The following is a 27580-nucleotide window of genomic DNA, read 5'->3' on the forward strand; positions in this document are numbered from 1 at the left end:
TATGGGATCTCCTATAACTGCTTGCCCTCAGAGCCATGTGTGGAAAAGATACATTGATTCTCCAGAGCCTCTGTTCAACAATGGATCTTTCTGGCTCTGCATGCAAATGCTCAGAGACCAGAGGGAGTGAGATTTGTCTTAGCTCCAAGGCCAAACCTCTGAATGAAGAACTAGGATTCTAAATACAATTAATGATATATTTTTTCATTTATTGGAACAGAAAAAAATCACCTCCATTAACTGTTGAAAAGAATTAGCAAAAACAATAGATAAAATATATCTAAGTTTATAGACAGATATATATTACTTAATAAAAAGTACAATTCCAGAATTTCAGTTACAGGGGTGTTCTTTTAAAGAAGTAATCCAGAGTCTGGGATAGCTGTCGTTTCGGGCGTTTAGAACTAGAAGCGGCCTGACTTTTAGGCTTGTTCTTGCCCCTTAAATCAGAGGTTACAGAAGATGGCTTGGAGGAGTTTGGGAAAGCATGTGGCCTTGGCGAGTTGCATAAGGAAAAAGACTGCTGTAGTTCTAAGGCAAAGTGAAAGTCCATATGCTCGGGAAGCTCCCACACCACCACTTTCTGCCCACACTTCTCACACTGTACCAGATCCTCTAGGGGGAAGTTATCAGTATCCACTACTGAGTGATCTTCAAATGACTCCACCTCCACATGAGCATCTGAGTCTCTAACAGGAGAGGTGGTCTGTATACCTAAATTGCCTTGTGAAGAAGGGTTACATGGAGGTACAAAGGAGGCTGAGGCAGCAGCAGATTGTTGGATGGACTGTGCACTTCGTAACAAAACAGAACTATTTCCCAAGCTCGGTTTTATAAGTTGCTCCTGGGCCCGACTTTGAAAGAATGATATGGTCTCGTTTGATGTCTTATCCAATGTAATGGAGGGTCCTGCTTTAAGAGAACAAACCGACACAGAGGCAGAAGAAGCAGGGAGGGGTACTTCCAGTGAGTGTTGCAATTTCTCTGATAGGGGAAGCGGTGCTTCTGAGGTTATCAATGCCTCTGAGAAGGGACATAGAGACTCAGAGGTGGGAAACACTGCCTCTGAAACTTCAGCAACTTCTGTTCTCCTGGCTGCGGCTCTCTGGAAGAGAAGCTGAATGTCACTGCTCCCTCCTTTTTTATTGTCTGCCTTGGAGTTTGGGTTGGCCATGTTGGAAGTGGTGACTCCAGAGAAAGATGATGTTGTGGATGTCTTAGCAAAGTCTGTACTGCGACTCAGGAAACTGGCAATGCCTGCCTTAGAGAGGGTGCCCATGTCTGAAAACTTGCTGGCAGAAAGATGAAGCAGTGTGAGTGGAGGAGACCTGAGCGACAGAGAAACAGGAAGAACTTGTTAAGTTCATTATCATAAACAATGCCTGGGATTACAAGTTATCATGAGACATTAACAGTACACAAGAGATAAAGTGGCCCACAAACTGCACTGCAAGGTTCTCTGGCACCAGTGATGGCAGCTTTGAATATTATTCCACAAGGTTCTCCAGATCTAGTGAAGACCTGCTGACTGCACTTGACTGATCCTCCTTGTATCCCAGTTAGCAGAATGAAGAAAGCTATGAAGTTGAAATCATAACAGCTGATGTCCTATTTTGTGTCTGTTGGAAATTCTTCTGTTAATCTTCAAAAATGCTTCATACAGAGCAGTAAGCAAGCCTATCTTTCTAATGTTCTGATTCCCTATACTCCTTCTAGGGTCTTGCGCTCAAAGAATGACAACCTTTTATCAGCTTCCTCCCCACATTGCACATGGCTTGATGCCACATGAAAATTAGTACACTACATAGTTGTTCCACTAGTGAGTGCAGGAGTAGCCTAGGTGCTAGTGCAGCAGACTTTGATCCTGGGGAACTGGGTTCGATTCCCACTGCAGCTCCTTGTGACTCTGGGCAAGTCACTTAACCATCCATTGCCCCAGATACAAATAAGTACCTCTATATACTATGTAAACTACTTTGAATGTATTATCAAGTCCCATTTCCTTTCCCTTGCTATCTTCACATGGAGACATCTTGCACAAAATTCAGGGCAAGATTGGAAGCCTTGTTTTTCTTGTAAGCTTTTGGGGTATGTGTTTTTTTTCTCTATTTTGTTCTTAAACTCTACTTTTCCCCTCTTGTTCTCTGCCTTCTTTCTTAATGACCTTTATGTAGAATCATTGTTGTAAACCACTTTGCTGCACCTTGTGAATGGTGGTGTATAAAGTTTGGTAACAAACAAAACTTCAGTAAATGAGAAACTTCTAGCAATCTTTTGGACCCCAGAAAATGCATTAGTAAAGCAACTGTTCCTGGTGCCTTCAAACATGCAGTTATAACTCCACTCAATAATTTTCACTTGACCCTACTCAACCTGCCAACTATTGTCCCATCTCCATTACACTCCTTTCACTTCCAAGCTATCTGAATGTGCTGCTCCATGCTACTGTCTTGACTTTTCTTTGAACTCAAGCTATTCTTGATCCACTGCAAATCTGGTTTCACTCTCTACATTCTACACAAACGATCTTTGCCAAAGTGGCCAGTGACGTGTTCCAGGCCAGATCCAAGGGCCTTTACTCGACCTTCATCCTTACCTATCTGCTGCTTTTGACAATACTGATCACCACCTACTCCTTTGATAGACAGTCCTCACTTAGAATATGGGTCTCTGTTCTGTCTTGGTTTTTCTTATCTTTACTCATCATACTTACAGAAGGAAAGTTTATCAATGTGGGCTTTTGTTAAGTCAGGTTATTTTACCACATGTCTGGTTGTTTTAATAAAGTGTACCATTTTATACGATGAGATCCTGTGCTAAAATAACCAGACAACAGTAGCCCACATTGATAACTTCTCACCTTTGCGCATGACCTGCTGGATCCTCCTCAAGTGCTACTACTACTACTATTTAGCATTTCTATAGCGCTACAAGGCGTATGCAGCGCTGCACAAACATAGAAGAAAGACAGTCCCTGCTCAAAGAGCTTACAATCTAATAGAGAGCTTACAATCTAATAGTGCTATTCCACTATCAGTTTGTATACACTCAGGATTCTGTCTTGAGATCCTCTCTTCTCTCTCTATACTTGTTCCCTTAGATCTTTTTATTAAGCTGTGGTGGCCTTAGTGCATCCTTATGCAACTTTTTTGTATTTATGGCCATGCGCTAATCTTAACTCAAATGAAAAAAAGTGGAATTTATAAATATATTTGTTCTTCTCTTATAGCATTGGTTTACCCTACATATATCTCTTAGGAATTTGTTCATATAGTTTTCATTCATAAAACTTTTGTTCTATATATTTGGAGGAAAAAAGCCTCAGTCAAGACTGGAAATGCTCTCTATTTCTCAGACCTTTTCCCGTTGTGGGAAAAGGTCTGAGAAATATTGAGAAAGACAGAGGCACGAACTGACATCCCCTGACGAAGCAAGAGGTTCCTGTTGTTTGATCATGAAAAGATAAGCACCTTTTTTACCCGCAAACATTAATGATTGAGCTAAAGGAAGGTATAAACTCTGCATACTCTACACACTGATTGAGAATATATAATATAAATTGAAAATAGTATTGGACAATGGAAGATATAATATAAAATGACAATAGGCTTGGACAAATGAACAGGTGATTGGATTTGGATTGGAGGTTTTTTAAGCCAATGAAACAGACCAGCTCAAATAGAGAAAAGAAAGGACAGTTTTCTCTTGACCGAGGCTTTTTTTCCTCCAAATACATATAACAAAAGTTTTATGAATGAAAACTATATGAACAAAGTCCTAAGAATTATATGCAGGGTAAACCGATCCTATAAGAGATGAGTAAAAATATTTATAAATTCCACTTTTTTTTTCATTTGAGTAGAGTGGAACATACTCTTCAACAACAAACTGTATAGTTCATGCACTAATGTTGCCAATAGCATGTGGCCGTTTTGAAAAATTGCCACATGTGCACTTACCGACACTCTTGATTATTGTTTATAATTTTTAAATTTTATAGATCCCTGATGCAAGCCTGTTAGGCCAAAGCACGAGTTGTATCTGGTCTCCCTCAGTGTTTTAGAAGAACTTTTTAAATAAAGATATTTCTGAACACCATCTGCAAGAGTTTCCATTACTCTACTGTTTCTTGCGTGGCACCTTCCCTTCAGTGGAGCAATTTGCCTTCTGTTTGTGACTTACTGCCATCTGTAACTGAACATGGCCAAAACTGAACTGCTTTATCTTTCCCCCATTCTTTAATTCTGTGGATAATACTCTCATCCTTCCTGTCTCCTCAGCTTATAACTTTGGGGTCAGCTATGTTCCTCTCTGTCTTTCTCTGCGCATATCCAACAGCCATCATCAGAATTTGACCCTTCCTTTCTGACCTGCCTGCGTGTCATACCCTGGTAGTTAGCTCAATGAAAACAGCCATTTCAAACATTCAGGTGCTCATTTTCAAAGCACATAGACTTACAAAGTTACATAGCAACATATGTAACTTCGTAATATGTGCTTTGAAAATGAGCCTCTCAAACTGTTCCTACTAAAACTGCTTTTATAACAAATTTGCTAGTAGATTATGATTTGAAGATTCTTGGATTAGCTGAGACCTGGTTAACTCCAGCAGACATCTCTATATACAAAAGGCACCTCCAACGTTCTAATTGAAGCCTCCGGCTGGAAACTTGAGGTGGCATAGATATCCGGTTTAGCAAGTACACAAAGGAAAAGAAAGTTGTAAAACAAGCAGAGAGCTCCTTGCAAGTCAAGCAATTAACTCTGCCCTGAACTCTGCCCTGGGTGATTAATAAGGTCAGCTGGGGTGCACAGCTCCTTGCAACTAAAACAATTAACTCCTCCCAGAATCTTAGGAGCTTGCCTTTACTCACCCACGCTGCGCTGCCGTCATTGCCATACACTCTAAACCAAACAAACCTAGCAGCTGCTGCTCCACATTGTCGTTTTTAAATTGTTGCTCCATCAGAAACAAGTCTACAGCTGTTTCAACTGGAAGGGAAGGTGGCCCTGGAACTGGGATTTGGGGACTCTGAAACTCTGAGGGACGGAGGGTGGGGGGACCCTGAAACTCAGAAGTACCCTGGGACTGGGAGGGAGGGAGGGGGACCCTGCAACTGGCAGGGAGGAGGGAGTGATGGGCCCCTGGCACACACTCTGATTCTCATTCCCCCTCTCTCACACAGTCAATCTCACACACTCTCAAACATACACACTCCGAGGAAAACCTTGCTAGCGCCCGTTTCATTTGTCAGAAATGGGCCTTTTTTTTAATAGTTGTTCTAATAAATGAACCTTGTCTGTCTAGGTACTAGTTGTTTCAGACTATGAGAGTTGATGGAAGAGGGGAGAAGTTATGTATCCTCTGCTGAACGCTTTTGTTAAGAACTGTGGAATGTGCATGGTTTATATTTCACCACAGAATGTAAATGAAGAAGAACTGAATTTTAAACTATATTATGATGTATATAATTCTGCACCTGCTGTACTTAGTTTACCACTACGGTAGCTTCACGCTTTGATTAGCTCTTTGAGTTCTGAACACATACTAAGGGCCATATTATTGATCTGTTATTTTGTCTGAAAGATGGTTCCATTACCATTCCACATACAGAGATGTGTATTTCTTTTCCATGGATGGATCATTGTCTTACATTGTCCAAGTGGTTATCATCTGTTAGAATAGTAACTGAACCTCCTTTCTCTGCTTTATTATCACAACGGGTTCAGTTTGACTATGAAGCATTTGATAACTAATTGGAAGTATGACAGTAGTGAAAGGAGTATAGACATAGAATGTTTTGTGTAACTTGGGGGTCAGAAAGTTGCTAGTTATACAGAGAACAAAAAGAGTACTACTGTGCACCAACAATGGTCTTTATGAAGGGAACCATAAAAGCTATAAACTGGTCAATGAACTTTGTAGGAATCCTTACACAATACATTTCAGTTAAGAAGAGATTCTTAATGATATCTAAGACTCCTTTTATGGTATATTTGTATAAAGCGAGTTCATGTCTAACATTTTACTATTATCATTTAATATGAGTTGAGTCGCAAACATACAAGACGGATTTGCACAACCAAAAGTCTCAAGAAAACATTGATAGCAATCAACAAGGGTTTGAGAACTGATCCTAACGTATTTACTATTAGTCTACCCAGAGGGTACTGTAAAGATTCATGCGTCATTTATAGCATGCAAGTTGTTGGGACAACTGGACATTTAACTATTACATTTTTCCCCCTTTTGTGTAAGGAAATGGTTTCCACTTTTCACAGTATTTCTAATCTTGTCTTTTGGATCTGTATTCAGATCTTTTCAAAGGTGTACACAGTATTCTTTGTTCTCAAACTGTCTCCACACTTCACTAATGTAATCTGTTTTACTCATGATAACAATCGTTCCACCTTTATCTGCAGGTCCTGTCAGACTTTGCTCAGCAGTGCTATTTTTTACTGATTTAGAGAGTATCTAGCAGTGTGAACAGTATTGCTTCTGCCTATCACTTAGGCTCTAACAGGCACTTTAAAAATCCATGTTAGTGGTAAGAATAGATTGAAGATGTTGACTGAGTTTCTTTCAAACGGTTTTAATAATAAATGTTTTGGACTACTAACAAGTTTGAACACTCTTTGAGCATTGATGAGAGACTTCCTTCCTGGTATTTTAAGATGTGTACCATGTTTTTTAGGATTTTGAATGGGCAAGCGCTGGAATATTTATTTCCGGTAGTAGAGCTGCATTTAGGACATAAATGTCTGTGTTCAAATGATTTTCTGAGTCTTCATTTAAAGTGATAAAATTTAAAAGATATTATACTCCAAAGGAGAACAGTGCAGACCAGAGTGAAAGTACAAATACACCCTTTATTAAAATCAACTGCCTGACGTGACCATGTTTCGCCTCCCAGAGGCTGTGTCAGGGGCTTATCATTCCACTATACAAATGCACAAAAAAATAAATAATAAACATTAAATAATATCATCATAAATTATTAATCCAGTTAAGAGTAATCCAAATAAAAACTAGCCCCAAAACAAGTACAAACATATGTTAACAACATAAGCATAAAAATATTATTCATTCAGTATGTTAAGACACATTCAATTATTAACCTTCAAAAAACATACATACAAAGCATAGGCCCTGTTTACTAAGCCACGTTATAGGCACGTTAACATTTTTAACGCATGCTAACCATGTATGCTCGTTAACTGTGTATGCACCTACAATATCCCTATAGGTGCCTGTATGGTTAGCACATGCGCTAATTGTAGGTGCGTTAAAAATGCTAACGCGCCTTAGTAAACAGGGTCCATACTGTCATACATGTCTCTTAAAAAACAACTTAAAAGGGACAAGTACCTATCAGAGTCCCTAAAGGCAGATACACCTGATAGAAGCTGAAACAAACACTACAGCAGCAAATTGTAATTGCCTAAAAGGAAAACGCACATAAATTCTAAAAAGCCGTCATCTCTAGATAGAATGGTACACAAATTTCACAAAAGTCCCAAGTGCTCATGTTAGACGCATGTCATAATAGTTTCCCTATCAAAAACAGCAAATGCTGAAGCTCTTCAGTAACCTCCTCCTCTCACAGAAAAACAACCACCTTTGCTATTTGCAAGTTTAAATGCAGTGAGGCTTAGGTCAAAAGTCACTTCTCAAAAAGAAAAGAAAAACACCTTTTAAAAGAGCAGAACACTTGAAAAATATTTTTTTAATTGTATCAAAAATACTGTCAAGGCTTCAAAATATCATCAAAACACTGAAAAAAACAAAATAAATAAAATTTGAAAACTCTCAATCCTAATTAAAATTGATCTGTTTGAAATTTAAAACTACTAAAACCTATCACAAAATCTATTAATACAACAAGCCTGCCCAACCTGGAAATCATAATTTTCAATTCAAAACATTGTGAATTTGCTTTAAAATTAGAGAAAATAAAACAGAAATGTCTGCATTTCAGGAAGCCATGTTTTTGCGCTTCAATGAAGCAGATGACATTATCAAAATGAACAAATGTATTAAATCAAAGCAACGTACTGCTGCAGTCTCCAAAATCTAAAACAAAACATCTCAAGTTCATAAATAGAATAAAAAATATATACGCAATTTCATCTAAACTTGCAAATATAGCAAGTGTGGTTATTTAATGTTTTTTTATTATTTATTTTTTATGTGTATTTTTATAGTAGAATGATAAGCCCCTGACGCAGCTTCTGGGAGGCAAAACATGGCCAAGTCAGGCACTTGATTTTAATAAAGCGTGTATTTCAACTTGAACTCTGGTCTGCATTGTTCTCCTGTGGATTATCTGCATGTAGATCACAGTCTCTATTGTTCCATAAAGATATTATACTGTCACTTTTTCTTATCAGGCAACACAATGCTGGAAGAATCTTCTATTATCTATTAGAATGGTGTTTAACTATATGAAATTTAGGAAACTGCTGAAAGTGTTCTTTTTTCAAAAGTTTTTGATCTAATAAATGCAGGTTTTACTGTCAGTTCTTATGTATTCGCTAGAAATGGCTAGCTCTTTTATGATGTAATCTGCACTGACCTGTAGAGGTTTGCAGCGTAAGAGACATATTTTTTTGTATTTGATGGATATTTTTTAAGTTTAGCGCTTAATATCCCGCACATCATATACAACATCTGAGCGGCTTACAAATCTAATGGATTAGAAAGATTAAGAGAAATGAAGATAGTAAAGGGGAGGAGCAAATAATATAAATGGGGGGGGGGGGGGGGAGATAAAGGAACTACAATAAATGATTGAAAAGAAGGGGGTAGTTACAGTGGTAATCAGGTTCATATTGGGGGGGGGGGGGGGGGGGGGGTGCCCCAAGTACAGTGGAATTCACAATTTGTGGAAAAGGCATCATCGAAGAGAAAAGTTTAAAAAAAATTTTTTTTAGAGAAGTTTGTGATCTGAGCTGGAGGGGTAAAGCATTCCATAGGGTAGGGCCAACAACAGAAAAGATAGAGTTGTGGGTTGTATCATATCTGATATGTTGAAAGAGCCCATGACGGAGAATATGGAGTCAGAGGACATGCCAAGGAAAGGGGGGGGGGGGGGGGGGGGGGGGGGGGGGGGGGGAAAGAGACATAATAGTAGATGTTTTGAACACCAGAAGTAAAATCTTGTAGGTTATTCTGTGTTGAATTGGTAACCAGTGGGCAGCTTTTAGTACGGGTGTGACATGATTACATTTTTTTGCTCCAGTGATCAATTTAATGGAAGTGTTTTGGATGAGTTGCATACGAAGTATGTCCTCCTGTCGCAAGCCTTTGTATAGCGAGTTACAGTAATTTATTTGTAGCAATACAAGAGAATGTATTAGAATCTGAAGAGCAGCAGGGTGTAGAATCGATCGGATCACGCACAGCTTATAAAAGCAGCACCAAATCAAATCGGGTCAGGCGCAGCTTATAGAAGCAGCACCAAATCAAAGTCGAAATTTGAAAATGGAAATTTAGAGCATGGTCAATTAAGACACTGAGAAGCTTTGGGGGTGTGTATGTGTGCTTGTGAGCTTGACCAAATATTGCTGCTTAGAGCCTTTGCTCCACTAGACCCTTTATTCATCCTTCTGGACTATTTGTGAAGTATTATTTTGCCCAAAACATTGACAAAACAACAAAAATCAGAATCCATTTCCCAGCAACACCAGGCTGTAAAGCGAGTGAACCTAGAACCACCGGGGCTGAGCAAGTCAGATGCTGGCAAATAAAAAGAAATCTCTCTTGCGTCATTCATGCACGAAATTCTACAAATTAAAAACATTATAAAAGAAAATACAAACTCACATTCCAAACTCAAAAGCGAGATTCTGAATATGAAACATCAAATTTTATCTCTGTCCAACAAATCAGAGATAGCCAAAAATAGGCTAAACACACCCGATGTGCAACTGCAGGCCCTGCCTCGTGTTAACAGATCTCTTCTCCACCTGGAATGCGAGATACAAGATTTAAGCAACCGCTCAAGACACAATAATTTCAGAATCTTAGGCTTACCAGAACAAAGAAGGCTCAATCACTTTCATAGAAAAATGGATTCCACACATTCTTCATCTCCAATTAAACTCCTTTTGAGCTTGAACTAGCACATTGAACTCATTCCTTCATTCTAGCTAACTTGAAATATCCCCGCCCATTAGTGGCAAAGGCACTATGATATCAGCACACTTTGATGATTCTACAAGCTGCCAAATCAAAAGATCCCCTCAAATTTTATCATTGTGGCTGACCTGCACAAGCGTACTGTCCAGTGTCAGAAAGGGTTTATTATGCGGCCTATGCTGAAGAATGCTGGAAACAAGTATGGCCACAATGAAAATTACTTTAAATAATTTGACCAAATCTTTTGAGGACCCAGAATCACTCTGTGAATTCTTGAAGCAACAAGGAGCCAACACGATAGATAATTACCCTGACCAGCATCAAGCTACAGGTTGACACTATCGACCCTGCTTCATTTTCAATGATAATTCTAATATCTGGTTATAGCCAGTATTACACAGATTTACAAGTGGTTCATGATTCCAATTATCAATGCTGCTATTTATTTATTGCATTTGTATCCCACATTTTCCCACCTTATGTCAGGTTCAATGTTGCTTACATATTGCTAAAAAGGCGGTTACAAAATCTAGATTTGTAGAAGTCTAGTACATAATACAGAAGTACAATAAACGCTTAGGTTGATATATTAGCATATATCTTATGTTTACTATGTAACTGTCATTTCATACTCTGGTTATCACATGTTATTACTCCAATTATTAGTCTATTCTCATGATAATTACGATTAAAGAGTCATGAGTTGTGGTCATTTCTGCATGACTTCTGCTTTGTGATAACACATACAAATTTACTTAGTTTCTGTAGTTTACACTGATTTGTTATTTCAATTTTGCATGAGCAGCTCCTTAATAACAAGGCTTTATTTTATGTTAATGACCATTTCTGCATTCTTGCTGACCTCTTCACCGCTCGCTCCCATTACTGTTACATAATCAATGGCTCAAACTTGAAATATTATCTCCCTTCATATTAAAGGTTTAAATAACCCCATCCTATCAAGAAACAAAAATTCTGGTGTTATAAACAAGTACTACTTAGTCTTATTACGGAGCTCAACTTAACTGATGCATGAAGACTTTACCAAGCTAACACTCTTGATTATACTTTCTATTCCATCTCACACCACACTCAAGAATAGATTTTTTTCTTTATTTATAATACTCTCATCCAATCAATCTCCAAATCATCTATACTAGCTACTTCAAGCTCTCAGCATGCTCCCATCCATATTCAAATAAATGTAAAGGGAGATTTAAAACCAAGGCCACAACGGCATTTTAGTCCCAAATTCATTAACAAACTGAACTTCCAAGAAACAATTAAAAAGGATATTACCGACTATTTATACTTTATAAATTAATTAGAGGACACATCATTAGCAGCCAAATGAAATGCAATGAAAGCGTACTATAATTAGCTTCACTTCTTTGTGGCATAAAACCGACAAACCAAACAATTCTCTAGAAGCAGAGATTAGATCATTAGGGGCCTGATGATCAAAACTCTGGCGCTGTTCCAAAAAGCTTCGGAGAAATACTGCCCAATCAGCGTGTCTGAGCAGCTCCCTTATGCTCAATGATAATGGCATGCGAATTTAGGTGCATTGTTAGTACTGAGCATGAGGGACAACTGCGGGAGAATTGTGCCTGGGCATGTGCTCAAGAGCTGTGCGTTAGGAATGGGTGGGGGTGGGGAGAAAGAAGGAAGAGCTGCTGGCAAGTGCAGCTGAACAAGTGAACCTCTGCTTTTCTGTGCTTTTATTAGCTGTGATTTGAAGCCTGGCTGCATGTTTTGTGACTGCATTATCTGCTAAATGGAAAGGCTTAGATTGAGTTTCCAAAAAAGCTGAAGCCAGACAGGCACTAAAGCTCTTATGGTCTGGTGATCTGTTGAGAAGCAGTTTTTTTAATGCAGTGAAAAATCCCAAGATAGGTGAGTCCATGCGCGGGTCCATGGATTTTGCTTATTGTGGCTTCATCCAATGCAGTTCTCTTTCCTAGGACACCCTAACGCCAGCTCCGAGCTGGCATAGGGTTTTCCGTGGCAAGAACATCCTTGTTTGGCACGCTTGCCGCTAAGCATTATGGAGGAATAGGGAATTAACTCATCAACATGCATTTTCATGCTAGTTGTGCTATCCTTTGACATGCTAGTTATTCCCCATGGTGCACCAGCAAACATGAGTGCTAGTCCGCAGCTGTGACAGAACAGTGTATTTTAAGCCTGTAAAACTGCCTTAATTAATTCTTGAAGTATATTTCTCTAGTTTGACCAGCAGGTGGTGCATGTATATGCTTAAAGTTGTTACAGAGAACTGACCTTTCCTTCTTTTAGTTAACACAGAGAAAGGGGGAAGTGCCTGCAGTGATGTAACCAGCTATTTTCAAATGTTGTTCTGAGCTCTGATTGGCCCAGGAGCTCAATTTCTTCTAGATTGTATGGGCTTTTGCTCCTGTCTTAGCCAGGGAGAAAAGAGAGACAGATCTCTTTGCTGAGACCCTGTGATCAGTTATATTTGATAATCTGTGAGCAGCATATTTCCTGATCTTCCCAGGTTCATTTTAGAAAGTAAACAAATGTTTAGTTTTATAATTGATCCATATTTCAGTTACCTGTTATTGTTTGCTGATTGCACATTTTCTACCCACTGTTCAAGCTGTGATAATAAACCTGTTTAGTTTGTTGACTCTGCTATCTGGACTGATGCAGATCCAACACACAAACCACCAGGATTCTTTGAGTGCTTACTGGGAGCATGGCCTCCAGTAACCTAGAAATCATTGGGGATAATTTGAGAGCGGGAGACTCGCCCAGAGGCGGTTGAGACCCAGCAGAGTGCTAGTGTAGAGCACAAGTGGCAGGTGCAGTTGGACCTGAGCTGTGCTGGGCACAGACCCTCTAAGTGGCCAAAGGTAACCTCAGGTGGGTGGCTAGGCATTTCATGACAGGTGCTATTGGTCTGTTACATCCATGTTTGCTTCTGAGCATTGGGGCTTATAACTCTTGTATGCAAAAACAACTATGCACAATGCTTATAACTTAGTAAACTTTGCCACAAATATAATTTAATTTACAGTAAAATAGCTCAGCAGCAATTGGCTAGCTTAGGTGCTAGATATTATTCACAACAAAATTAAGCAGGGCATCTTTTAGCTAGTTATCTAAAAGGGAAAAAATTAAAAGTGAAAGTCATCTCACTTAATCCCAATTAAAATAAACCAATTACTAAGACACAGAAATCATAGAACAAGTTCAACAATTCTAAAAACAACTATACTCTATTGAATCTTCAGCATTTACTCAAGATATAAATAATTTTTTAGAACCACTAGTACATCCTAGAATTTTGACACTCAGACTAAGCAATTAGAAGTTCCTATCTCAATGTCTGAAATTCAAAGTACTACTACTACAATTCGATATGTCAAGTGCGTTTGATATGGTAATCCATAAAATACTACTAAACATTCTAGAATACTTTGGGATTGGTGGAAAGGTACTCAGTTGGATTAAGGGCTTCCTAACCACAAGAACATACCAAGTGACATCCAATTCGAATATCTCACCACCATGGAAATCAGAATGCAGAGTACCCCAAGGCTCACCACTATCGCCAACCCTCTTTAACCTAATGATGACCCCACTAGCCAAATCCCTGTCCAACCAAGGCCTCAACCCATACATCTACGCAGACGATGTTACGATTTACATCCCGTTTAAACACGATCCAACAGAAATCACAAACAAAATCAAACTCAGCCTTCAAATCATGAACTCATGGGCGGATGCATTTCAATTAAAACGCAACGCAGAAAAAACACACTGTCTCATACTCTCATTACAATACAGTACGAACAACCCAACTAGTATAAACACCCCAGACTATGCTCTTCCTGTCTCAGATAGCCTGAAAATACTCGGAGTCACCATTGACTGAAACCTAACACTAGAAAGCGAGACGAAAAATACAGCAAAGAAAATGTTCCACTCAATGTGGAAACTTAAACGAATAAAACCTTTGTTCCCAAGAGAAATATTCCGCAGATTGGTACAATCACTGGTGCTAAGTCACCTAGACTACTGCAACGCAATCTAAGCAGGATGCAAAGAACAAATTAAGAGGAAACTTCAAACTGCCCAAAACACTGCAGCCAGACTCGTATCTGGAAAAACGAAATATGAAAGCGCTAAACCCCTACGTGAAAAACTACACTGGCTCCCAATCAAAGAACGAATTGTATTCAAATTCTGCACCCTGGTCCATAAAATTATCCACGGCGAGACTCCGACCTACATGCCAGACCTAGTAGATCTACCAACCAGAAACTCAAAAAGTTCAGCACGCATATACCTAAACCTCCACTACCCAAGCTGCAAAGGACTAAAATACAAATCAACACACGGAACCAGCTTCTCCTATATAAGAACACAACTATGGAATGCATTGCCAAACGTCTTGAAATCAATGCATGACATAACAATCTTTCGGAAATCATTAAAGACCAATTTATTCAAGAAAACATACCATAACGATCCAACTTAAATAACCGAATCATGCAACACAACGTAACTTCTACCGAACTAGGACACTTAATTTCTCCTTTTAACCACTTAATTCATTCTGTAATGCATGTACTTTAAAATAACTACCACTCTGTATTTCTCATACCGGAATTGGCGCTCGCCATCACGGTACTATGTAAGCCACATTGAGCCTGCAAATAGGTGGGAAAATGTGGGATACAAATGCAACAAATAAATAAATAAATAAATATGATTATCTATGGCATGTGTTTTGGTCCAAAGGCCCTAGAGCCTCAATGTCTGCATCCATTACACAATCTTAAATTTTATCCAGCATCAATCCTGTGGGCTCCCAGGAAATCTAAAGCTAGTGGTCAATCTGCATCTGACCTCTTGGTCATGTCATAAAGAAATTGGAACACTCATACATATGTTATTTGAATGCTGTAATTTTCAACTCATCTGGAAAGCTGTATGGAATAAAATCTGTGACATCCTTAATTTTAATGACACTATTTCTCTTAAATACATCATATATAAATCCATAGCTCTCCTAGACTCTCTCACAGATGACAACAAATACCTCTTTGATTTTTTTTTTACTATTGCCATTAAATTCACTGTTAACCATTGGAAAGACAATTCACAACTCTCATTCCACCTGTGGTGGAACTGGGTTCTTCTTTATAAAAACTATGAAACTGTTTTAGATTCTCATTCCCAAAGGAAAAGCTGCCAATTCCTTAAATGGAAAGCCTTAGATAGATAGATATATCTCATAATGAAGTCGATATTTCAAGGTTTTGTTTCTTATTAAAGGTCAGCTGTCATAATCTCCTCAGTTTTTCTTTTTTTATTATTCTACTTTATCTACATTACTCATGCTTCTGTTGTTGCTACAGTTTAATGTTTTATTTATTTTAGTTACATTTGTACCCCGCACTTTCCCACTCATGGCAGGCTCAATGCGGCAGGCAATGGAGGGTTAAGTGACTTGCCCAGAGTCACAAGGAGCTGCCTGTGCCAGGAATCAAACTCAGTTCCTCAGGACCAAAGTCCACCACCCTAACCACTAGGCCACTCCACTCCATTAAACCTAATGCTTGATTCACTGGGCATTCAATACCTGAATTGTCCTTGTACTTTCTTTTTATATGAACAAATACCTAAAACAATATATTTTTAAAAATGTTTCAGAGAGGGAACCAGTGGAACTTGCACACTGTGAAATTGAAGTGGAGTTGCAAGAATAATAGTAGGTGGGTCTGTGAAGAAGAGGGCCTTGGATTTTTCTGGATTCAATTTTAGCTTATGATCCGTTAACCAGGAAGTGATCGTTGAGGGTTTATCATTGAGAGAATATATGTCCTGTGGGTTGGTGGAGTCTAGGGGTGTCAAAATTTGAATGTCATCAGCGTATATAAAGCCTTTGAGGCCAATAGACTGAATGAGGGGAAGTAGTGGGGCCATAAAGATATTGAACAGGATTGGCGCTGATACGGATCCCTGGAGAACAGGAATAAATTGGAACCAGGCTAGAGCTTGATCTGTGATACCAATGTTTTGAAGATGCTGAAGTAAAGTGACATGATCTACAAGATCAAATGTGGCCAAGAGGTCAAGGGAGAGGAGAAGAACCGAACTTGAGTGATCTAAGTGATAACAGATGAAAGTGGTTATAGCAGGGAAGTTCCTGTGCTGTAGTTTTGTCTGAAACCAGTCTGATTTGGGTGGAGTACATTGGTTTTCTCGATAAAGTCAGTTAATTGAGTAAGGACATTTTTGGTAAGTTTTGCCAGGAAAGGCAGACTGGATATACGGTGACAGAACAGGAGGAAGACTGCCCATGTGAGTCCTTCAGCTTGGGGCGTACAATAGCTGTTTTCCAGTTATTAGGGACAAAAGGCTAGTTGTCACCATCCACCATGGCAAACAATCTGTCAAGTTCAATTCAATTTTTCCATAAAAGGAAGCAAAATAGTTAAATAATTTATTTTTTTTATGAGGTTTGAGGCCTACCCATGTCAGTGCTGTCATCTTCCCATGTGGTGGATTCATCCTTTCAATGGATAAAACATATATACCACTACAACACTTATACATACAATGCTGAAGATGACACAGATCTGCCACCACAAAAGATGCATATGATGTTAGAGAACACATAGGTCCACAGCCACAGATTACACATGTACAACACTACAGAATACACCTCAGACAGATCATACTCAGGCTGATGGTATCCCTTTTACTGCTGGAGGGGTAGTCCTTCTATAATACTGACAATACTTAAGAATTCTGAAAAGCTCCTGCTGATCCACTGCTTGCAGAAGAGATAAAGAATACTCACCACGCAGACTGGTGGGCACCAGCACTATTGCAGTTTTTGATGAGAATGTAGGCATCACTGCTGATCTTCTGGGCCTCATATCGTGGCATTCCACAGCAGCGGGACATGCTGCTGCCTCTCTTATCCCCCTGCATGCGTAGGCTTACTGTCAGCTGTCTTGCCACTCTAAAGTTCTAGAGGAAAGAGAAGAGGAGGTTGGGGAGAAAATATGGTATGACTTGCACATGTGGACAATAGTCACTAAGGAGATAACCTAGACACCCTCTTATAAAACTGAGTGGGAAGGTGTCTATATTGATGCTATTTTATAAAGACACATAGGTACCTATGTGACTTTATAAAATATTTACGCAAATCCAGCAGTAACAGCCCCTAGATTGAAGACACTGATATCAAGCTTGCTCAAGAGCAGGTACAAATGTCAGTGTGCATTTTATGGATATAAATCATGACTCCGCCTATGCTCTGCTGTAACGTCTTTTAAGAAAGTTTGGGGTTGGGAAGGGCTTTTGTGCATGGCTGAATGCCTTACATGCTAGTCCCAGAGCAATATTAAAATAAATGGGGGATATACATCGAGATTTGATCTGGGGAGAGGAACTAGGCAGGGGTGCCCCCTCTCTCCGTTGCTATTCACTTTGGTAATGGAACCCTTTGCACAACGGATATGGGATGATCCTAATTATTAAGGGGGTTGTGACTGGCTCCGATACTCATAAAATCTCACTGTTTGCCAAGAATGTGATTTTATCTTTAATCCAACCTCGTCTATCTGTACAAGTCCTTCTCCAACAGATGAAAGCTTATGGATGGGTGTTGGGCTTTAAGGTGAATATTGATAAAACTAAGCTCTTAATATCTTGCCGAGTCCTTCGGAACTTGAGCAAACGAAAGCTAATTTCCTGTTTAAGTGGGTGTCCACGCATCTTCAATATTTGGGGGTTAAAGTTACTCCTGGACTAGAGTATTTATTTCAGTCTAATTACAGCCCTCTTCTGAAGCAAATTGAAACTGATCTCAAGAAATGGAATAGGGGTACCTGTTCTTGGGTGGGATGAATTTCTATTCTAAACATGAATATACTTCCTATATATTCTTCTTTTCAAGCTGCTTGGTGCATGGCAAAAATTATTTTCTCAATTTATTTGGAGGGGTAGGAGACCCTGGGTATCACAGGCTGTAATGTGTATGCATAAGGAGTTTGGTGGGGGGGGGGGGGGGGGGGGGGGGGGGGGGGGGGGGGGGGAGAGAATGGTGGTGCCTTGACCTTAAGGCTTACCATCTGGCAGCATATTGAAACCACATGTACAGATTGAGCAATCCCATTTGGGGCCTGTGGTGCCACTGGTGGGTGTGCCCAGGAGGTCATGGGCTGACTCGTGATTTAAAGGTGTATCCAATCTGATTCGTGGGCATATTCTCAAACTGTGGAGGTTGGTAACTCGTAATATGATGGGTATTCAATGGAGGTCTTGGCTAACTCTGTTGTCCCTCCTCTTTGGTGAAGATGTGCCTCAGTATGATGCAGCCTTGGCTTCCTGAGCAGTTAAAGGGTTGTTTTTACCCACACAGTTTTATGCCAATGGACATTTGAAATCTTTTGAGGTTTTAGGCACTGAGTTTTCATTGGGTAGGCCTGATTTCTATCTGTATTTGTGCATCAGGCACTGTCTATCCTCTGGGCTATACAAGGCCGCTATGGCTCATAAAAAGCATCTATTAGAAGAGTTATGGTCTCAGCCTGGGGTGACCAGAGGATTGATGTCTGAACTTTACAAAATTATCAGATTGTATGGACATGGGTGGCTGGAGGAGGGGCAGGGGAGAGAGGAGGGTTGCTGGACATGGGTGGCTGCAGGGGGCGCAGGGGAGAGAGGAGGTTCGCTGGACATGGGTGGCTGCAGTGGGCGCAGGGGGAGAGGAGGGTCGCTGGACATGGATGGCTGCAGGGGAGCCGAGGAAAACCTGTTTCATTTGTGTCAGAAACGGGCCTTTTTTACTAGTAGAGGGATAAAACTGGACCCAAATTGCTGGAGAAACTATGGAATTCCTGGCTCATTTTTGCATATGTGGCGGGACTGCCCAGTAGTTTAAAACTTTTAGAGTTATTTTCAGGGAGAAATGGTCAGCATACTTGGCATATCTGTATTTTTTTTTTTACTAAAGAATATGCTTACTGAATTGAAACCCACCTGAAATGGATTCTTCTGTTTGTTGGGTTCTGAAGTATGAGATATATGCTGCTTGTTTTCTTATAATAGCTGACTGGAAGTCCTGTAACCCACTCTCAACACTATGTTGGCGTTAGACTACACTTTGTTTCTCATGGAATAACTAACAGCTCGTAAAAGGAACCAAGTGGATAAACTGGGCCACCTGTAGACTTCTTGTGTTAATGGTTTGTTTTATTTCTCTTAATAAACATTAAGTAAAATAAATAAACAAACAAACAGACGTGATGAGCTAGAATTCAGGCAGAAGGAGGATATTATCCTCCAAAGGCAAACTCACAGAGATGACAGCCTATTATGTGGCCTGAGAAAAAGGGAGGTCTAAGCTCTGAGAGAATCGTGAGGTAACTCCTCTGTGTTCCTTGAAATATGCCAGTACCAGACTCTAACCTTTATTAGAAGTGCAGGCTATGACTACATCCAATCTCCTCTGGGGGATAATCCACAGAGGCTTCAAACTCCAACCTAGGTGTACTAAATAATCTTTAATGTGAAGGAGATCCATAAACATCAAAATGAGATGTCTCCCTATGAAGACTGAGCCTCATAATATTCATGACACATAATGGAGGGGATGGGGGGCAGTTTAAGGTAGAAAAACACTTTACCAAACTTCCTGATGGAAATAATAGTGATATCAGACCCTAAGAGGCATATTTTCAAAGCACTTAGCCTTCAAAAGTTCCATAGAAATCTATGGAACTTTGGAAGGCTAAGTGCTGGATTGTAAGCCTATTGTTACCGGAAATTTGCATTGAATATCTCCAATTTCTTTTGCGGCTTGTACTGTTAGGTTTTATAAGAGTATGGACTAAGATTGTTCCTTTGAGTCATGATGGGCTAAGAAATGCTCATCTGGGCCATTACACTAGGAATGAAGAGAGGAGGCAAAAGATAGAGAAGTAAGTGGTCCTGCTACACATGGCCATGAGCCAGCACTCCAACAACATATTTTTGTTTTCCTAGTGTGTAGAATCAAAATTCAATGCAAATGATAAAGGATCTGTCTGGTTTGTGACATCAAATAGCAGGGTGGCAAAACTTCATGTGCATGTGTTCTTAAAATGCACACAGTGCAGGGGTAAGACGGGTGGTCAGAGAAGCATAAAAGACATGAGTGTGAAAACAATGGGATTGTAGGGTGGCTATTCAGAATCAGTACTGTGGGTCCTTCTGTAAGGAATTCCTCTTTAAGTAAACAGACATCTGGCAAATATCTGCAGGGCACAACTCTCCAAAAACAGGTTATTCACCAGAAGAAAAACTGCCCTGCTCCAGATCTCCTGAGGTGTCAGTGTGTGATAGAGCCCCAGGAATTCCCCGCAAAGGGGCTCCTGATTACAGTGCCATTTGACCTTGAAGAAGCCCTTGATAAGGAGCTTTTCATGGAAGAAGAATACCCATTCTGCACAATCTGAAATTCTGAAAGGTAAAGAAGTCCCATACTTACAGTCTCTCTGTCCTTCATCAGTCTTTCCTGCAGTTCTAGTGCCAGTTGTAACAACCAGTACTGCACCTGTAACACAGAAGCAAATCCATTAAACACCAATGCCATCTGCAGCAGCCAGTATTGTACCTGTAATACAAAAATGGTCCATGCATGTTTAAAAAAAACTTCAAGACTTTTCAAGCGTATCGTCAATAAATGAAAGTCCCCAATATATCACAATCACTCCTTATTTTTCCTGTTCCTTGAGTATTGTTATTGTGAATCACATTGCAATTGGTGGTATATCAAATTATTGAAAAAAATAAATAGAAATAAACCAACCCATGGTATAAATATGTAGTAACAGTTAAACACATATTTCTTTGTGTGGACATCAATGGTCAATGGGGTGATCAAATTTGCAGATGACACAAAATTGTTCAAAATTAAAATAGCAGAGGAATATCAGAATTTACATAAGGGTTTTGTGAGAAGACTAGTATATGGCAGATGAAATGTAACATGGACAAGTCCAAAGTGATGCACATACAAAAAAATAATTCCAACTACAGGTACAAATTACTGGGTTCTGAATTAGGAGTCAGTGCCCCCCCCCCCCCCTCAAAAAAAAAAAAAAAAAAAAAAGATCTTGGAGACACTGTGGAGAACACATTGAAATAGCCAGCTCAGTGTACCATGGCTGCTAAACCGGGGCTCCGCCCGTGCAGCCACAGTCAAGCGGTAATGTTTGGAGAATGTATGAGCCGAAGCCCAAGTTGCCGCCTTGCATATCTCTTCCAAGGAGACGGATCCGGCCTCTGCCATCGAGGCCGCCTGAGCTCTAGTGGAGTGAGCCTTCAGCTGGATAGGCGGCACCTTCCCCGCGGCCACATAAGCCGCTGCAATGGCTTCCTTGACCCATCTTGCCACTGTAGGCTTAGCAGCCTGCAGACCCTTACGAGGACCTGCAAACAGGACAAACAGATGATCCGATTTCCGGAAATCATTGGTCACTTCCAAGTATCTGATGATGACTCGTCTCACATCCAGATATTTAAGAGCAGAGTACTCCTCTGGGTAGTCCTCCCTACGAAAGGAAGGGAGACAGAGCTGCTGATTCACATGGAAGCGAGAAACAATCTTGGGCAGGAAGGAAGGCACTGTGCGAATAGTCACTCCTGCCTCAGTGAACTGCAGAAAAGGCTCTCGACATGAGAGTGCCTGGAGCTCGGAAACTCTTCTGGCTGAAGTGATAGCCACCAAAAAGACTGCTTTCAACGTCAGGTCTTTCAGAGATGCCCTCGACAAGGGTTCAAAAGGCGGCTTCTGCAATGCTCTTAGCACCAGGTTGAGATTCCACGCAGGCACCACTGAGTGCAGAGGAGGGCGCAGGTGATTAATTCCCTTGAGAAAGCGCACCACATCTGGTAGGCGGCCCCTGAAGCAAGCCAGAGCCGCTACCTGGACTTTAAGGGAACTGAGCGACAGGCCTTTCTCCAGACCTTCTTGCAGGAACGCCAACACTGAAGAAATTGGAGCAGTGAAGGGAGAAAGTGAGCCCGCTTCACACCACGCTGCAAAGATACGCCAAACCCTGGCGTAAGCAGTAGAAGTAGAGCGCTTCCTCGCTCTCAGCATAGTGGCGATGACCTTGTCTGAGAAACCCTTCTTTCTCAGACGCTGCCGCTCAATAGCCAGGCCGTAAGACCAAAGGGGGAGGGATCCTCCATCACCACGGGACCCTGATGTAACAGGCCCTGCTCCACTGGCAGCCGCAGAGGATCGTCGACTGAGAGCCTGATCAAGTCCGCATACCAGGGACGTCTGGGCCAATCCGGACCTACCAGGATTACCCTGCGGGGATGCTTTGCCACCCGGTCTAGCACCCTGCCCAACATGGGCCAGGGCGGGAACACATAGAGAAGCTCTTGTGTCGGCCACTGTTGGAGAAGAGGATCTACTCCCAGGGATCGAGGGTCCCGTCCTCTGCTGAAAAAGCGCGGCACTTGGCAATTGGCCAATGACGCCAACAGATCTAGGCTCGGCTGGCCCCAGCGCTTCGTGATGTCCAAGAACGCCTGAGCAGATAGCTGCCACTCTCCAGGCTCCAAGGTATGGCGACTGAGAAAGTCCGCCTTGACATTCATGACTCCGGCAATGTGGGCCGCTGACAGCTGCTCCAGGTTCGCTTCCGCCCACTGGCAGAGATTCATAGCCTCCTTGGCTAGAGGGGCGCTCTTGGTACCTCCCTGGCGGTTGACATAGGCCACAGCCGTGGCATTGTCCGACAGGACCCGTACAGGCTTCAACACCAGTATCGGGATGAACTCCAAAAGCGCCAACCGAATGGCTCTGAGTTCCAGGAGGTTGATAGACCACTTTGCCTCTACAGGAGACCAGAGGCCCTGCGCTGTCCTTCCCAAGCAGTGGGCTCCCCAGCCCGACAAAGAGGCGTCCGTCGTGACGACAATCCACTCCGGGGTCACCAGAGGCATTCCCACAGACAACTTGTCTGTCTGCATCCACCAGCTCAGCGCCTTGCGCACTGCTGGGTCCAAGGGAAGGCGCACAGCATAATCCTCCGACATCGGAGTCCAGCGCTGCAGCAAAGAGTGTTGAAGTGGTCTCATATGAGCCCTGGCCCAGGGCACTACATCCATCGTGGCCGTCATAGAGCCCAACAGCTGCACATAGTCCCAAGCCCGAAGAGGAGAGGCTACTAGGAACTGGTCCACCTGAGCCTGAAGTTTGACAATCCGATTGTCTGGCAGGAACACTCTGCCCATTTGGGTGTCGAATCGAACTCCCAGGTACTCCAGGGACTGAGTCGGGCGCAGCTGGCTCTTCTCCCAGTTGTGATCCATCCCAGGGAGCTCAAAAGAGCAACTACCCGGTCCACAGTTTTGCCGCACTCTGCATAAGAGGGGGCTCGGATCAACCAGTCGTCCAGATAAGGATGGACTTGTACCCCTTCCTTTCGTAGGAAGGCCGCGATGACCACCATTACTTTGGAAAAGGTCCGCGGAGCAGTAGCCAACCCGAACGGGAGGGCTCTGAACTGGAAGTGTCGTCCCAGGACTGCAAAACGCAGAAAGCGTTGATGAGGAGGCCAGATGGGAATATGCAGGTACACTTCCTTGATGTCCAAGGAAGCCAAGAACTCTCCTGCCTTCACTGCCGCTATAACAGAGCGGAGAGTATCCATGCGAAAGTGCCGCACTTTCAAGGCCCGATTGACCCCTTTGAGGTCGAGGATAGGCCGGACAGAACCTCCTTCTTTGGTACCACAAAGTAAATGGAGTAACGCCCCTTGCCAAGCTGACTTTTTGGCACCGGAATGACCGCACCCAGGCGGATCAGATTGTCCAAGGTCTGCTGCACTGCCACAGCTTTGACCGGAGACTTGCAGGGACAGAGTACAAACCCGTCTCTTAAGGGTCGGCAGAACTCTAGCTTGTAGCCGTCTCTGATGACTTCCAGCACCCAAGCGTCTGAAGTTATTGTGGTCCACTCGCCCAGAAACGAGGACAGCCGTCCTCCAATCTGCACTGGGGCGTGGACCAAGGCCCCGTCATTGGGTACGAGACCCTGGGGGAGGACTGGAGGGGGCACCTCCGGGACGGCGGTCTCTGCGAAAGGAATGCTGCTTGGGGGAGAAATTCCTCTTAAAGGAAGAGGGGGCAGAGGAACTCGACCTGCCCGGGCGGTACCGACGGGCTTCCTGAAACCGTCCTCTGGAGGTACCGGGACGAGCACTAGCCCGAGCCCTGACCTCTGGTAACTTCTTGCCCTTAGACGTGCCGAGATCGGTCACGATTTTGTCCAGCTCGACCCCAAAGAGCAGCTTGCCTTTAAAAGGCAATCTAGCCAGGCGGGATTTAGAGGTGTGGTCAGCAGACCAATGTTTCAGCCAAAGCCACCGCCGCGCAGAGATTGTCTGAGCCATGCCTTTAGCTGAGGCTCTCAAGACATCATACAGCAAGTCTGCCAAATAGGCTAAGCCCGATTCCAGGGCCGGCCAATCAGCCCTCAAGGAATGATCCGAGGGGGAAGCCCGCTGCACCATAGTCAGGCATGCCCTGGCCACATAGGAGCCGCAAACTGAGGCCTGCAAACTTAAAGCAGCCGCCTCAAAGGACGACCTTAAGGCCGCCTCCAATCTTCTGTCTTGGGCGTCCTTTAGGGCCGTGCCACCTTCCACCGGCAACGCCGTTTTCTTAGTCACCGCAGTGATTAAAGAATCCACGGTAGGCCACAGATAGGCCTCACGTTCACTTTCAGGCAAAGGATAGAGGTGGGACATAGCCCTAGCCACTTTAAGGCTCGCTTTCGGGACATCCCATTGAGCCGAAATTAAGGTGTGCATGGCATCATGCACGTGGAAGGTTCTAGGCGGGCGCTTCGTCCCCAGCATAATGGCAGAGCCAACAGGGGCTGAGGGAGAGACGTCCTCCGGAGAGGAAATCTTCAAAGTGTCCATGGCCTGTAGCAACAGGTTGGGCAACTCCTCTGAGCTAAAAAGCCGCGCTGCAGAGGGGTCATCCGCTCCATCCGAGCGGGGATCCGTCTCCTCCAAGGAATCCGCAAAGGACCGTTGGGAGACCTCAGATACGCTGCCCTCATCTACATCGGAGGAGACAAAGTCCTCCAAGGCCTGGGAATCAACCCGAGGGCGTTTACCTCTGGGAACCTCAACCTCTTTACCAGACGAGGGAGCAGGGGCAGCGTTTTGCATAAGGAAGGCCTGATGCAGCAGCAAAACAAACTCGGGGGAGAAACCCCCCAGACTGTGCACTTCCGCAGCCTGGGCAACAGCCCTAGATGCACCCTCAACCGGCGCTCGCAAGAGCGGGAGAGAGACATGCTGCGCATCCAAAATGGCGTCCGGCGCGACACTCCGCGAAGGAGCCGCGCGGGAAGAACGGCGCTTAATTTTAGCCGCTTTGGTGCCGTCGCCCAAATTAAGGGCGTTCATGGCATTAATGTCTCCAACCTCAAGGGCGGCCCAAGAAGAAGCCGTCCGAGCCGCGTGGCCGGCCAAGATGGCGGAGGCGAGCAGCGGGAGATGGGCGTTTATGGCGGGAAAAACCGCCACGCCGGAGGAAGGACCGGGACATTCATCGGTCACAAAACTGTCACCCAACAAGGGCGAATCAGGCTTTAAGACCCCCGCATCCCCTCTAGAAGCGCCCAAGCGATCCGGGGAGCGACTCTTTACGCCCTCGCCCTCCGACGCCATATGCCACGTGGAGATAAATCGGGGAACCCCCTGCCCACTATAAAAAGGTAAAAATTACCTGCTTTCCGCTCCGAGCTGTAACGACCTGGTGTCCCAGTGAGTAGCTGCAATGAACGTTTAAATAAACGTCGAAATAAACGCCTTTAAGGACGTTCAAAATTTTTTTTTTTTTTTTTTTAACGGAGCCAGCGGGAGGGGGGAGAAAAGGAGGGACCTGGCACCACCAGGTTTGCACTTGCTCAAAAGAGCCCTCAACCCCAGGCACTCAACAAAACCTAAAAATTAGGCTTGGAGGTCTAGCCAGAGCTGCTGCTGTGTGTGACCACCACCTGCTGAGATAGAGAACATACTGAGGAGTTTCCGGCAGCACATGACCACATATAGGGAGGCAAAAGTTTGCTCTCTATCTCCACCTGCTGGTAGATGGACACAACCACCAGTCTATGGATTGATCAGCTTGATGATATGGAAATTGGTGTTACATTGAGAACACAGAAAGCATAATAAAATTAAACAGTTATGCAAACAAATCTTGGAAGAAATCAGTTCAGTATATAAGGTAAGTAGCGATATGTTACGATACGGTACCTTGCCACAGCCCACTATTAACGTACAACTTTTGGATTCAATATTGACTCTCGTCTCTTCATTTCGTTATCTTGGAATTATTTGGGATTCAGTTTTATCATTTTCTTCACAAATTAAGTCTGACAAAATCCTGTTTCTGTGCCGTTTGACAGCTACGCGTTATTCGACATCTGTTTAATCATGATGATTTTCATGCTCTGATTCACTCTTTGAAAAAGCTCCAAACAATTCAGAACACCGCCATCAGACCTCTTTGCTGCGCTTTTCGCTTCGATCACATAACTCAACTACTTAAAAGTCACCACTGGTTGCCCGTTGAACACAGGATTGTTTACAAAGTTGCTCTACTTACCTTTAAAGCCTACAAAACCTTACTGTCCTAACAGAGTTCTATGATCTCCTAATAACCATCGACCTGTTGTTCCAAAACCAAAATCCGCACACTATGAATCCACCCAACGTGCAGCTTTTTATTTTTTGGCACCTTTTACTTGGAACTTACCATTATCTTTATGTGTAAACTAATCAATTACAATTTTCAAGGCAGATCTTAAAACTTGGCTATTTAAAGAGGTGTTTGGTGTTCCTGAATAACTTTGGGACCATCCTGACACTGACCTTTTGAATTTTTTTTTCTTCTGGTCTATTCTTTGGTAGTGTGTTTCTTTCCTGTAATTTATGGAGTTCCTTTTCTGATGTATTTTAGATTTGTAAACCTCTTTATTCTGATTTCAGTTTAAGCAGTATAGTAAATCTTAATAAACTAAACTATCATTTTCATTGCCCTTCTCTCTATCTTTTCTAATTCTGTTATATCTTTTTTAAGAGGCGGTGACCAGAACTGCACACAGTATTTGAGATGTGGTTGTAAAATGGAGCAATACAAATGCATTATAATATTCTTAATTTTGTTTTCCATTCCTTTCCTAATAATTCCTAACATTCTATTTGCTTTCTTAGTTGCTGCTGCACACTGAGCAGAGGGTTTCAATGTATCAACGATGACACCTAGATATTTTTCTTGGGCAGTGACTCCTAATTTAGAACCTTGCATCACGAGGCTATAGTTTGGGTTCCTCTGTCCCACATACATCACTTTGCATTTGCTCACATT

General features: G+C 42.5%; 1 protein-coding gene across 3 annotated transcripts in view; it reads right to left on the minus strand.

Moving 5' to 3' along the window:
* Positions 1–234: 234 nt before the first annotated feature.
* Positions 235–27580, minus strand: part of POLH (DNA polymerase eta) — an 81381-nt gene continuing 54035 nt past the window's right edge. For all 3 annotated transcript variants that reach the window (XM_030195861.1, XM_030195860.1, XM_030195862.1), the window contains 3 exons: positions 20661–20726; positions 16980–17152; positions 235–1328 (listed from right to left, as the gene is read on the minus strand). In XM_030195861.1, the coding sequence (XP_030051721.1) occupies positions 338–1328; positions 16980–17152; positions 20661–20726 (1230 nt within the window). In that variant the 3' untranslated portion in view covers positions 235–337. The remainder of the gene's footprint in view (positions 1329–16979; positions 17153–20660; positions 20727–27580) is intronic.

This window comes from Microcaecilia unicolor, chromosome 3 (genome assembly GCF_901765095.1).
Source record: "Microcaecilia unicolor chromosome 3, aMicUni1.1, whole genome shotgun sequence".
NCBI classification, from domain to species: domain Eukaryota; kingdom Metazoa; phylum Chordata; class Amphibia; order Gymnophiona; family Siphonopidae; genus Microcaecilia; species Microcaecilia unicolor.